This window comes from Carex rostrata, chromosome 5 (assembly GCF_964058835.1).
Source record: "Carex rostrata chromosome 5, lpCarRost1.2, whole genome shotgun sequence".
Classification (NCBI taxonomy): Eukaryota; Viridiplantae; Streptophyta; class Magnoliopsida; order Poales; family Cyperaceae; genus Carex; species Carex rostrata.
In genome coordinates, this window is record NC_135922.1 from 1,926,416 (window position 1) to 1,938,914 (window position 12,499).

The following is a 12,499-nucleotide window of genomic DNA, read 5'->3' on the forward strand; positions in this document are numbered from 1 at the left end:
GTCACAATGGTTGTTGACTATAGAAGTCTCTTTGAACCGGAAAAGTTCAACCGTCCCATTCTTTCATTCTATAATAAATTCTTTGAATAGTTCTATCTTCTATGTGTATTTAACATTTAAATATATTTATTTTATATTTTAAATTATTATTTAGATTAAAAGAAATTGTTGTTTTAAATTGTGCGTGTACTAAATTTCTGGTTTTTAAAATATATTTATTTTTATCTTCGAAAAAAAAACATTTAATCAGTAGAATTTCTATATTTAATTGGTCCACATATTATATCTGCGGGACCAATATTGTACATATTGGTATTAATATTTATTATGAATTTTTCAAGAATATTTTGATGGGATGTCTTGTGTTTGAAGAATTAGTGCTATAGAGTTGTTATATCGACTTTATTGAGATATGTTTTAATATTTTAAAAAAGATTATTCTTCGTAGGTTTTTTTTTCAATATTAATGGCTTTAAATATATTAAATATCAACTAGTAATATATTGATAAAGTACATATTTACAACGAGTCAATTGACTCTAATTTTTATATTTAAAATTTTTTATTCTCATTAATTAATTTAAACTACTCTTATTATCTAATTCTAATTATTTACACTCTTAAATACCCAAATACCTCATTATACACATAAGATCTTGATCATAGGGAAAATATTGTGTTACCTCAGGGGATATGATTTCGGAATTGACGAATTCAAATCAACTAATTTGGTAACGAAATATTCTTGTTTAGATCTGAAAGTTTGATCAGAATCGGACGGTCCAGATGTAAACAGAAATATTGTGTTACCTCTGGGGATATGATTTCGGAATTGACAGGGTTACAGAGGAAATAGCGTGTTTTCTTCTGGATACTTTTGAGACGTCAGATCTTGGATCCAACGGATGATATTGTGTGGACCTTTCTGTTTTGTAAGCTTCCAAGCAAGTGTTGAGAATCTAGCCGCGAAGCTCCAGCGCGACTTTCTGAAAGCAGTCTTGGGCCATCTAGAGGTTTGCTGAAACCCGGCCGGGCTCAATCCGGACCGGTCCGCCCGTACCAGCTACCCAGGGTATCCATATCCGTGCCCGGATATAGACGAGTAAACGGGTACACGGATACGGGTATTAAACGGGCCGGTCACTGTTTTTTTGAAAAAAAACCCGGACCCGAGTGAACCCGTGCTTGCTCGTTGTACCCGTGCCCGCCCGTTGTACCCGTACTCGTGTACCCTATACTTGTCGTATCCATTTTTTGAAAAAAAATTTCAATTTTTTTCAAAACCCCGCCCCCCCCTCCCCCCCTCAACAGTTCAAATCAAGAAAAAAAAAAACAGAAAAAAGAAGAAAAAAAAAATTCGGAAATTCCCCCACCCTCTTAAAAAATTCCGATTTCAAATACTTGAATTCTTTAAACTTAACAAAATGAGTTGATTAACATTTCTTTTTCACTTATTAACATATAACATTTTTTTTCACTTATAAACATATAATGTTTATAACATTTTAATAGAAAAATAATCAGTTTTTTTCGACAACACTAAAACATTAACGAGATTTCATATTAAATTTAATTACAAACTTACGGGTGGCATCTCAAAAATAGCCACAAATATTGTTATTGACGTTGTTAAACTTTAATTGTTTTCTATATCTAAAAAATAGCCACAAATGTGAATAAAATAGTAACTTGGTGTACTATTAAGTTTTAATATGGTGATAATATTTAGTGATTAGATTGACATTTGATAATTTTTTTTAATAATCATTAGCATTTATCTTATATGTATATGTAATATGAGGAGGGATCAAGTTACAACATTAATTTTCAAAGTCCAAATCGTCGATCCAAACCGTTAGATGTAATCTCTACAATAAAATGTGCTTGGAGACCAAATTTTACATTTTTTGAATTTTTTTTATTATTTATTAAGATGGGTACAAAATTCAATGGTATGAATTTGACTAGTTTTTGTACCCACCATAATAAATAGTAAAAAAATTTCAAAAAATGTAAAATTTGGTCTTCAAGCACATTTTATTGTAGAAATCACATCTAACGGTTTGGATCGACGATTTGAACTTTGAAAATGTAAATAATGCTTGTTGTAACTTGTTGTAACTCAAAAAATGTTGTAACTTGATCCCTCCTCATGTAATATACATATATTATACAGAGCAAAGCTAGGGTGTGATGTGCTCACCAAGAGAGTTTGGTGAGCACAACTCCAAAAGTATATCGAATCGACATTAAATGTCGAATCCAAACCGTTGAAATCCATTAACTTCATGAGTGATGCATACACATGCAAAATTTTCAAAGTTTCAAGTTTATTTGCTGCAAGGTCAAGCAATCAAAGAAATAATAAAAATTGAATATATAAAATAACTTATAAATTAACTTATAAAATGTTAATTTCTTTGATCGTTTGACTGTGTAGCAAATAAACTTGAAACTTCTCAAAATTTTGCATGTACATGCATCACTTATGAAGTACATGGATTTTAACGGTTTGAATTCGGCATTTAAAGTCTATCCGATGAACTTTTGGAGTTGTGCTCACCAAACTCTCTAGGTGAGCACATCACACCCTAGCTTTACTCTATTATACATGTATTATATTATATTACATATACATATATATATACATGTATTATATTATATATACATATACATATATCATATTACATATACATACATATATACATGTATTATGAGTGTGACTAATATGTATTCGGTAGCACTTCGGCCGAAGTGCTATCGAATGCATTTAGTCACACTCTATGTATTATATTATAAATACATATACATATATTATACATATATACATATATATACATAGTGCATGCGGCCGCATTTTAAAACACGGAATATATGTATATGTATATCAGATTTGACCTCTTCTGATAAATCAGCAAGTCTGGACTGATACAGGGATCAAAATGCAAAAGTGATTATACCAGCATGTAGAGCATTAAAAAAATACATATAATTGACACAAATTTCAATTTATTTGGACTTTTCTACAGTTAGTTATGAATTTTCAAAATTTAGCTTTCGAAAAAACTCTAAACAGCCATAACTTTGGCTAGAAAAGTCGGATTTGCGCATATGATGACTTTTTGGAAAGGGGAGGGGGACGAGACGGATTCGAATATCATCTCGGGGAACCATCCCTGAATATCCGAAACATCAGAATTTAAAAAAAAAATCGTTTAGTGCCTCAAAAACTCAGTTTAAGTTTTCGTTCGACAGTAGACGTACAATGATCGGTATTTTGTTTAGTATAATTTAGGTTTTTGTAGTATAATTATTAATTGTAGAATTTTTTTAGTTTGCATATAGAGTAATTTAGCTTTTTGTATAATTATATTATATTATATAATTGTAGAAAAACCTAAATTATATATAATTATATGTAATTATATTATGAGGAGGGTTCAAATGCACCATTATTTTGGTGCTCCAATATGCTCCACATCTTTTATCTCCATTTTCAAAGTCCGAACGGTCGATCCGAACCGTTCAACATGATCTTCATAATAAAATATGTTTGGAGACCAAATTATATATTTTCTTGAATTGTTTTACTATTTTTTAAGATAGACACAAAATCAATTTTTTAAGGAGATTGTGGACTATCCGATAAAGTCATATTGTACCTATAAAAAAAAATAGTAAAAAATTTATAAAAAATATAAAATTTGGTCTCCAAGCATATTTTATTATGAAGATCATGTTGTGCGGTTCGGATCGATCATTCGGACTTTGAAAATGGAGATAAGGGATGTGTAGCATAGTGGAGCACCAAATGATGGTGCATTTGAACCCTCCTCTTATATTATATATACATATACATATACATATACATATATTATATTATACATATATTAATTAAATTTATGCAATTTAAAGTAATTGATTTAAGCAACATTGTTTTAAAATAATTAGTAATTTTGATTTATATTTAAAGTAATTGATTTGAGCAACATTGTTTTAAAATAATTAGTAATTTTAATTTATATTTTATTATAACAAAAAAATATTGAGTTCAAATATACAACCATGTCAAATAAATTTTAATTTAAATGAATTTGGATTTATAATTTATTGGTTTACAAAGAAAAAAAAAAACAGAAAAAAAATCAGCCTATCCGTGAACCCGGACTGCCCTACCCGTGAAAAAAAATCAGCCTATCCACCCAGAACCCGAGACGGGTACGGGTATGAAACGGATAAGGTAGAGTTTTTGAAAAAAAACCTATCTGTGCCCGTTTTACCCGAGCACCCGTTGTATTCGTACCCATTCTATCCGTTGTCCCCGAGATACCCTGGAGCAAACCTGTAGGTCCATCACACGGTTGCAGAATGATACGGTTGCCGTGTTTTTTTTACATAAAGCTAATGATTACGTGTTGATCTGTTAAACGCTGTTTGGTGTTGGCTGTTCGGAATTGAATTCGGGATGGATTACTTTTTCCGACAACCGTGTGACAAATCTGGGGCTTTGGAGTTGGATGGGAGAGCCGTTTTAGGATAGAGATTTAACAGGTCAGTTTTCACTTCATTCAGTGTAAACGTTATTAAATTATGCAGTGATGCACTCGATTTTTGCCCTGCATGAAGTAAAAAGCTCTCCGTTAAAATACTTACCCACCTTTTTACTACAGTAGTGCCTTTCCCGCGTGGAATTTGTTCAGATCTTCTGTGGCTGCGTCTATACATTTTTAATGTATTACTCCGTTGCGCAGTATTTTTTCAGCTTTAATCATATAGCTAAAAATTATTAAAATTTTTACAATAAATATTCATTTATATATAAGGAAAAATCTAATTCAATACAAAATTATTAATTATATTTGTGATAGTTAATTAATGCTCCCAAGTCATGATGAATTCGATCATATCAACCTACTCAGTCCTGACTATAAAATTAAATCACCTGTAATTCTGGGATGAATTTGTACGCAGCACTTTAAGCCTCTTTAAGGGCTCCTTAGTCTTTTTTTGTACGGATCTTAATTATTTGTCCGGGTCTTAAGCCACCTCCTTTTGACTTCCTTAGCTATTACTTACAACCGAACATCGGTTCTTTAAGCCTTTTTAAGACTTAATCATAGTACAAATTAAGAGATGTTGCCAAACAGCTCCTACGGTACTAGAGACAGTACAGGTTGGAGTGTCGGAGTATGTACAGGACAAAGAAAACTGTATAATATAAATATGACTCCATTCCATCTCTACTAGCTCACGTACCGGGTTTAACATCTTTTAACGTGTCAAACAATGAACTCACCGGTTAAATACCAAAATTAGTTGGCTCCCGGTTCAGTGCCACATCAGAATCTGAAGGAATTATAAGTGAATGTTACGTTGCAATTCAATTAATCTTGTGTGATTTTGCTAATGATGGACAATATGTTATAAGTATTGGTACTTGGATACCATTAATTAGCTACGCTTACACATAAGCTAAATTTTTTAACAATTCTAATCAACGAGTCATATGGTTCGCAGCACTTGAGTCTATGATATAAACAATTTCATCTACTGTCGATCGAATAGTTAATTAAATATGCTGAAAATTTACCAAAAAATGCTTCCTGGCCACTTTGCTTTTGAATTGAAAGATAATGGGTTCTTTGGTAATACTTCTGAACTTTCTTCCTGACGAATGGAAAATGGAGTGGCCCCAACGGTTGATTGTATTATTTCCTGACCGGAGCCGTAGTGAGTGTTGTCGTCTCTGGTCGGAGGTTTGAGTATGAGCCACTTTGATTAATTTTGGCAAAGCCTCTTTACTGGAATGTAATTCTCTTTTATCGGTATGTAGTTTGATGATCTTTATCATTGCTCTGATACTATATGAAATTTATTGATGTATATCTCATAATATTTACAATCTACATTACAAACTATATATAATATTGTTGAAGGCTTAGAGAATCGCTTGAATACTCATCAAAAAAGGAAAGAAAAACAACGGTAAATACACAAGAAAGGAAACAGGATGAAATAGAAAGAATAAAGGAAAGAATGAATTGAGCTGTTATGTTAATCCATGCAAGGTACTTCCATTGTAATTGATGTAATTTTTTCTAGTAAAATTATCTCACTTTTGGGTTGGTCAAGGTGACATAATTTATAGAGCATGATCCCACTGCTTCCTCCGTTACTCTTACATTGAAATAGGCTGGTTGCTTAGGCTCTGGTAAGATTATACTTTCTGTTGTAAGAAACACGATCACATCTGACATGATGGGTCGATCAACTTGATTTTCTTGTACACACAATAAAGCCACATGAATGCATCTCTCTATCTGTCTTTGGGACACTTGGGTTAATGTTGGGCAAATTAGTTCAGAAAAATTGCCATCTTTCCATCTAACCCATGCCTGAAAAAGGAAAAAAAAAATGCTAGATTTTAATAGGAATTATATTTTGTTCCTGAGATTAAATCGAGTACAAGTAATTTCAATGTATAAAAGTGAGCTCCTAGCTTACATATCCAAGGAGGTTGAGAAAGTGTCCGTATTGGTGGAAACCCATATTCCTTTTGCCGCTTACAATCTCTAGAAGCAATACACCGTAGCTGAATACATCTGATTTCATTGAGAAAAGACCCTCCGATGCATACTCTGGAGCCATGTAACCGCTGATAAAATTAAAGAACCAAAAATCATAATATGATTATTTAAATCCTCATAACGTTATATTTCTTCTAATTTCTTCATCTTATTCATAGATATGGTAAGCATCATATATACTTACTGTGTTCCTACCACCCGATTGGTATTTGCTTGGAGCTCCTTGGGACCAAATATTCTGGCTAACCCAAAATCAGATATCTTTGGGTTCATTTCAGTGTCTAAGAGAACATTACTTGCTTTCAAATCTCTATGAACAATTCTTAGCCTAGAGTGTTTGTGGAGATACAGGAGTCCTTGACCAATGCCTTCAATTATCTCAAATCGCCTTTCCCAATTTAGAAGTGCTCCTCTTGTTTCATCTGTGATATAGTAAAATGATTTGAATTATCTTTGCTATTACATTCCAACAACTCACTCAAAATTTCCTTGGTCTTGCATGTGGTTAAATAACAACCCCATTGATTTATTACAGATGAATCAGTAAGTACTATGAAAAACAAAGAAAACTTCCCTATAAAGAAATATAAGTTTTGCAAAATGGAACTAGTACTCTAATTATGGAAACATAAGGCAAAAACTGATAGAAGTTTACAAAACCCTTGCAAGAATAGGTTTCTAGAGACATACCAAAAATGAAATAGTCTAAGCTCTTGTTAGGCATAAACTCATAAATCAATATTTTCTCCTCTCCTTGTATGCACCACCCGACCAGCCGGACTAAGTTTCTGTGTTGCAACTTTGCGATAAGTTGGATTTCATTATTAAATTCAACTAGACCTTGACCCGAATATGTAGAAAGCCTCTTGACAGCTATCTCAAGTCCATCTTGTAGCACCCCCTAGAAGAAGAACTTAATTCAAATTAATCATAATAAAACCTAATTCTTCTTTGTAGTTCATCATAAAGTATTTGTATGCGTTTTTCTAATTTGTCAGTTCTTTTAATGATTTCCTATACTTTCACTGCCACATTAACTAATGGTTTTCTTGCTCTACAAAAATAACAATTCAAATAAATAAGATGGGAAAAAAGGATAGTAGTATATATCGGGATGGAAGGAAATAGGAAGCACCTTATAGACGGGTCCAAATCCACCTTCGCCGAGTTTATTGTCCAATGCAAAGTAACTTGTCGCATTTGCTATTTCATTGAAATCGAAAAGGGGGAAATCTGCACTTCGTTCTCTGCTCCATAGATCCAGTGTTTTGTTGTTATTTGGAAGCATTTCTTCTTCTTGAGAAATCTCAGAGTCTAAATCATTAATGAAGGTATAAAGTGTTAGCTAAATTTTCATGCAAATGAACATGTTGACAATTAAGTACTGTTCAATTATATAAAGAGCTAAACCTGTATATCTCAGTTTTCTGATCAACAAAAGGCCGATGAAGCAGCCAATAATAAGCAATGCCACAGATACACTGATGATTATAATGAGGCGCCTCTTTCCTCCTGAATAAATTTGTGAGGTTGAAATAATCAACAGATATCAATAGTGATTGATGGGGACAATGTTGACTACTAATAGTCTTGCATGGAATTAGATTCATTGCTTGGAATTAAACCAGAGACTTGGTTCAGATTTACTGTAACTTGTTATTAAGTCATCTAAACATCAACATTCAGGTTTTAAAAATACCAGACTTTGTTCAGATTTACCATAACTTGTTATTAAGCCATCCAAATAACAAAATTCAGGTTTTAAAAGTGCCTGACTTAGTTTTTATTTACTGGTTATGTTCCGATACCGGTTATTGGCACACATGAGAAGAAATTTATACTAGTTCATTAATTATAATTGTGCATACCAGTACTTTTCTTTGTCAGGGGAGAGAGCTCAGGAGGCAAGGCTGGGGGCGTTGCATCGATAAGAGAAAGATCAAAAAATTCATAAATCTCCATACGTATGTAACATTGGAAGCCTAACATGGTCCCACCCTGCTTCCCCGGTACAGTGGCTTGGAACTCGCCGATATAATTCTGTAGGCATGTATAGCAATTGCCTGGCGAAATGTCTCGAATACATTGTACCAGTCCATATAAGGTGATATCTCTAGTATATACCCCATCATTTGAGGTGATATTTCCAGTATATTTTGCTGTATCAACCTTGAACAAATCTGTGGAATTAGCTGCTCTATCTGCAAGGCTACCCATCAAATTGTTATACTCTTTTTCAAATAGGTCGGGATTTGAGATGTCATATCCGTTGTAGATTATCTGTGACCATGAATTTTCGTCAGAGGTGGTGGAGTTGGTATTAGAGTACCGGAGGAAGCAGGCACGACCATACCATAAACCAGCTCTTCTGCTAAGTGCACAATTGGTTTTTATTGCTTCTACCGCATTTAGGCGGCATGTTGCGCATTCAGAAGAATTAAGTGTGACGAGGCATAGTGCACGGCCGAAAACTTGGTCAGGAGCTTCTCCAAGGATTTGAAAGGAGAAGCTGGTGGGCCATCCAGCCGAAGAAAGGTTAGAGAGCATTGTGTTGCGATTAGATTCGTAGGTACTGTTTGTCGTGAAGGAATCAGAGCAGTTGAAAAAAATCTCGACTGAAGTAGCAAGCTGAAAGAATGTTGCAAAGATGAGGAGAAACAGGCGCAAGGAGCTTCGTGGAGATGAATTAGAATGAGATGCCATGTTTGTGGCTTTTGGAATAGAAAACAGGAGGATTATTTGCTCTTTTCATAGAGCAATTATGTGTCAAGTTGACTATAACTCTCTATGACGTCGACGTTTGAACAGCCCAATGTTTGACTTGGCCTAAAGTTTGACTTGGGCCAAACATTTGCCAAGTCAAACTTATTTTAGGGCTTAGGGTTGTTTTTCTATGGCTAGGCTTATTCTATAATAAGTTTCAACTGAAGTTGTAAATCGAATAACGTTTTAGTTGGAAGGTAGGAGCATATATATTTGGGCCAAGTCAAACTTAATTTGGAATATCTTGTTATTATCTCACTTTTATAATATAAATGGAGTAGAACTAGGGTGCTCTTAAGCTCACCAAAGTGTTTGGTGAGCTTGACTCTAAAACCCATCAAATCGATTTCAAATGACGAATCCGAACCGTTGAAACCCACCTACCTTACGTGTGATGCATCTACATGTGAAATTTTTAAACATTGAAATTAGTTTAGTATAAAGTCAATCGGTCAAAATTAGAAGGTTAATAAATTAATTCTAGTGCATTCATTTTTTGAACGATTTTTGACCGCTTGACTTTATACTAAATTAATTCGAATGTTTAAAAATTTCACATGTAGACGCATCACACGTAACGTAGGTGGGTTTCAACGGTTCGGATTCGTCATTTGAAATCGATTTGATGGGTTTTAGAGTCAAGCTCACCAAACACTTTGGTGAGCTTAAGAGCACCCTAGTTCTACTCATATAAATGCAGCTAGTACAAGTCAAACTTATAATTTATCTCACTATTATAGTAAAAAAATAGTAAAAAAATTCCAAAAATGTAAATTTTGATCTTCAAGCATATTTCAATATGTAGATCATGTTGAGCGGTTCGGATCGATTTTGAACTTTCAAAAATAGAAAATATAAATGTGAAGTAAAAAAAAAATCTTACTTCACAACTCGATGAAGCTAGCTATTCGTAATTTCCAAAGGCTCATTTATAATTTCGTTTATCATTATTTTTAGTGCAATGTGAGAGAACAAGTGTTTCTTTATTGTGTTGTCACTGAAAGCATGTGCTGGGGTCGTTGAGGAGATTATCTCATCATAACAGCAAAATTATACTTTTACACTTCTTGGTGTTTTGTTGATTTTCTTCTAAGTATATATGAATTGTAATACACATTTGCTAGTAATTACCAACTATTCATCTATAGAACTACAAGAATGAAAGAGAAACCGTGAGGGTAAAAAGTGATTATCTGCAAGGTATACCGACTATTTTTTCCAATGTTATTAGAATCGGATCAGATATCTACCTGGTAAACTTTTGATTCAACAGTTTATTGGTCAGATCGGTAGATCAACCGGTTCAATTGGTGGTTTTTTAAATAATTATATATGCATGAGATGTAAAAATTGTTATAAAATAATAATATTTTTATATAGGATTCATAAAAGTTTGCACATATATATTTTTAACATCTAACTAAAATGAATATTTAACCCTCAAAAAAAAAAAAACTAAAATGAATATAGTGATTTTATTAAAAATAACTAAATGTTTTTTGTAATAATAATATACTATGTCTTTAATAAAAGACATAGTGCTTCAACAAAAATAACAAAAAATAAAGAATAATAACATATGTTATTTTGAAACGAAACATATATATACAAATAAATATAGTTTTACTTTTTGTACTATACATAATTAAGTAGTTTAATATATCTAAAACCTTAAGGTCTTTTGTGTAAATTTTATAATATAAAATAAATTTCATCTTAGTATGTACCTTTGTCACTGTACATGGTGTAAGGTACCGATGAGAGACCATTTAAAACCCGGTTTTTCTCGAGAACAAGTTAATGGTTTCTACGAAAACCAGTCATTAAATTGATATTTAGCAGTTTAGTTACAGATCCGTCATCTAAACAAACCAAACTGTAAATAGGTCCAGTTCCGGTTATTTCCGGTCCGTCTGTCTAGAACGGTCTAGTTTTAATAACAGTGGTTTTTTCTATTAGCGACGGTAATATTCATGAGGGTATACCGACAGTATCGGTCGCAAATTAACTACATGTTATACGGTCGCATATATGTCATTGATCTACCATTGTTAATTAGCTACACGTTAATTAACTCGTAAAGGATACATATATACATTGCAATATCTCTTATATATATCATGGTTCTGAAAATTGGAATCGGAATCGAAATCGGAATCGGTCATTTGATTGTGGAATTAAAATCGGGTGAATCGGTCAGAATCGGCCGAATTGATCATAAACTCAGATTTTTTTGCCAGAAGCATGTTTTGAACTACATTTGTCAAATAAACCACTATAACACTCATAATAATTAAATTTATACATATAACAATCAAATTTATAGTGTATTACTTATGAAACTAATATTTATCTAATTTAGAAATTAAATAGACTATTTCATGAAATAATAAAAAAGCTTAATAAATTCACAAAAGACATATAAAATGTTTAATTTTAACTTTATATTTCTATATTTTATTTTGTATTCATTAATTTTTCTTCATAGAAAATATTTTATTTCATAAACAATTAATATTTATTTTGATTAAATAAAAAAAAATTACTATTGTCAACTACCACAGTTTACTTCAGTCAAATAAAAAAAATAATAAAATAAATCACATTCTATTTAATAACATAATCAATATTTAATTAAACTATATAGGACAGCATTTTGTTAATAGGTAAGTTTGGCATAAACCAAGAAATAGCATTACTGCTGAATATGACATTTTGACATTGCGTCCGCTGATTCTGCTCTTTCATTTTTATAACTGGTCTGGACATTGTGCACCATAAACCATGCTATATTTTCAAAATAAAACTGTACAACATTCATACACCAAGTCTATAGAATATTTTAAAAGGATTTAACCTTCTCCTTCTTCGTTGTGAAACGCGATTTCCCCAAATTATTTATACTGTCATTGCAAAAAATTCAAAATTGGTCTTATTAAATCACCAAAACAAATGTACTTGTGCTTTAGCAAGAAGAGAATGAGTGAAAATTCGGGATAACTCGGGAAAAATCGGTGTAACTCGGCTTGATTCGGCGTGAGACTCGGGTAAAACTCGGCCCGGTCCTGTCCAATTCCGAGTTGACTTGGAATTGGCCGATTTTACGAAGGATGATATATTGATATATATGAATTTTGGTGTTTCCTTCA

At 32.5% G+C, this 12,499-nt stretch overlaps 1 protein-coding gene across 1 annotated transcript; it reads right to left on the reverse strand.

Moving 5' to 3' along the window:
• Nucleotides 1-6,045: 6,045 nt before the first annotated feature.
• Nucleotides 6,046-9,307, reverse strand: LOC144554030 (cysteine-rich receptor-like protein kinase 19). Its single transcript, XM_078302230.1, has 7 exons — nt 8,456-9,307; nt 7,998-8,099; nt 7,723-7,901; nt 7,278-7,488; nt 6,772-7,009; nt 6,505-6,655; nt 6,046-6,395 (listed from the first exon to the last, which is right to left on the reverse strand). The coding sequence occupies exons 1-7, from the start codon at nt 9,288-9,290 to the stop codon at nt 6,108-6,110; spliced, it is 2,004 nt and encodes a 667-aa protein (XP_078158356.1). The 5' UTR covers nt 9,291-9,307; the 3' UTR covers nt 6,046-6,107.
• Between the last annotated feature and the right edge of the window lie 3,192 nt (nt 9,308-12,499).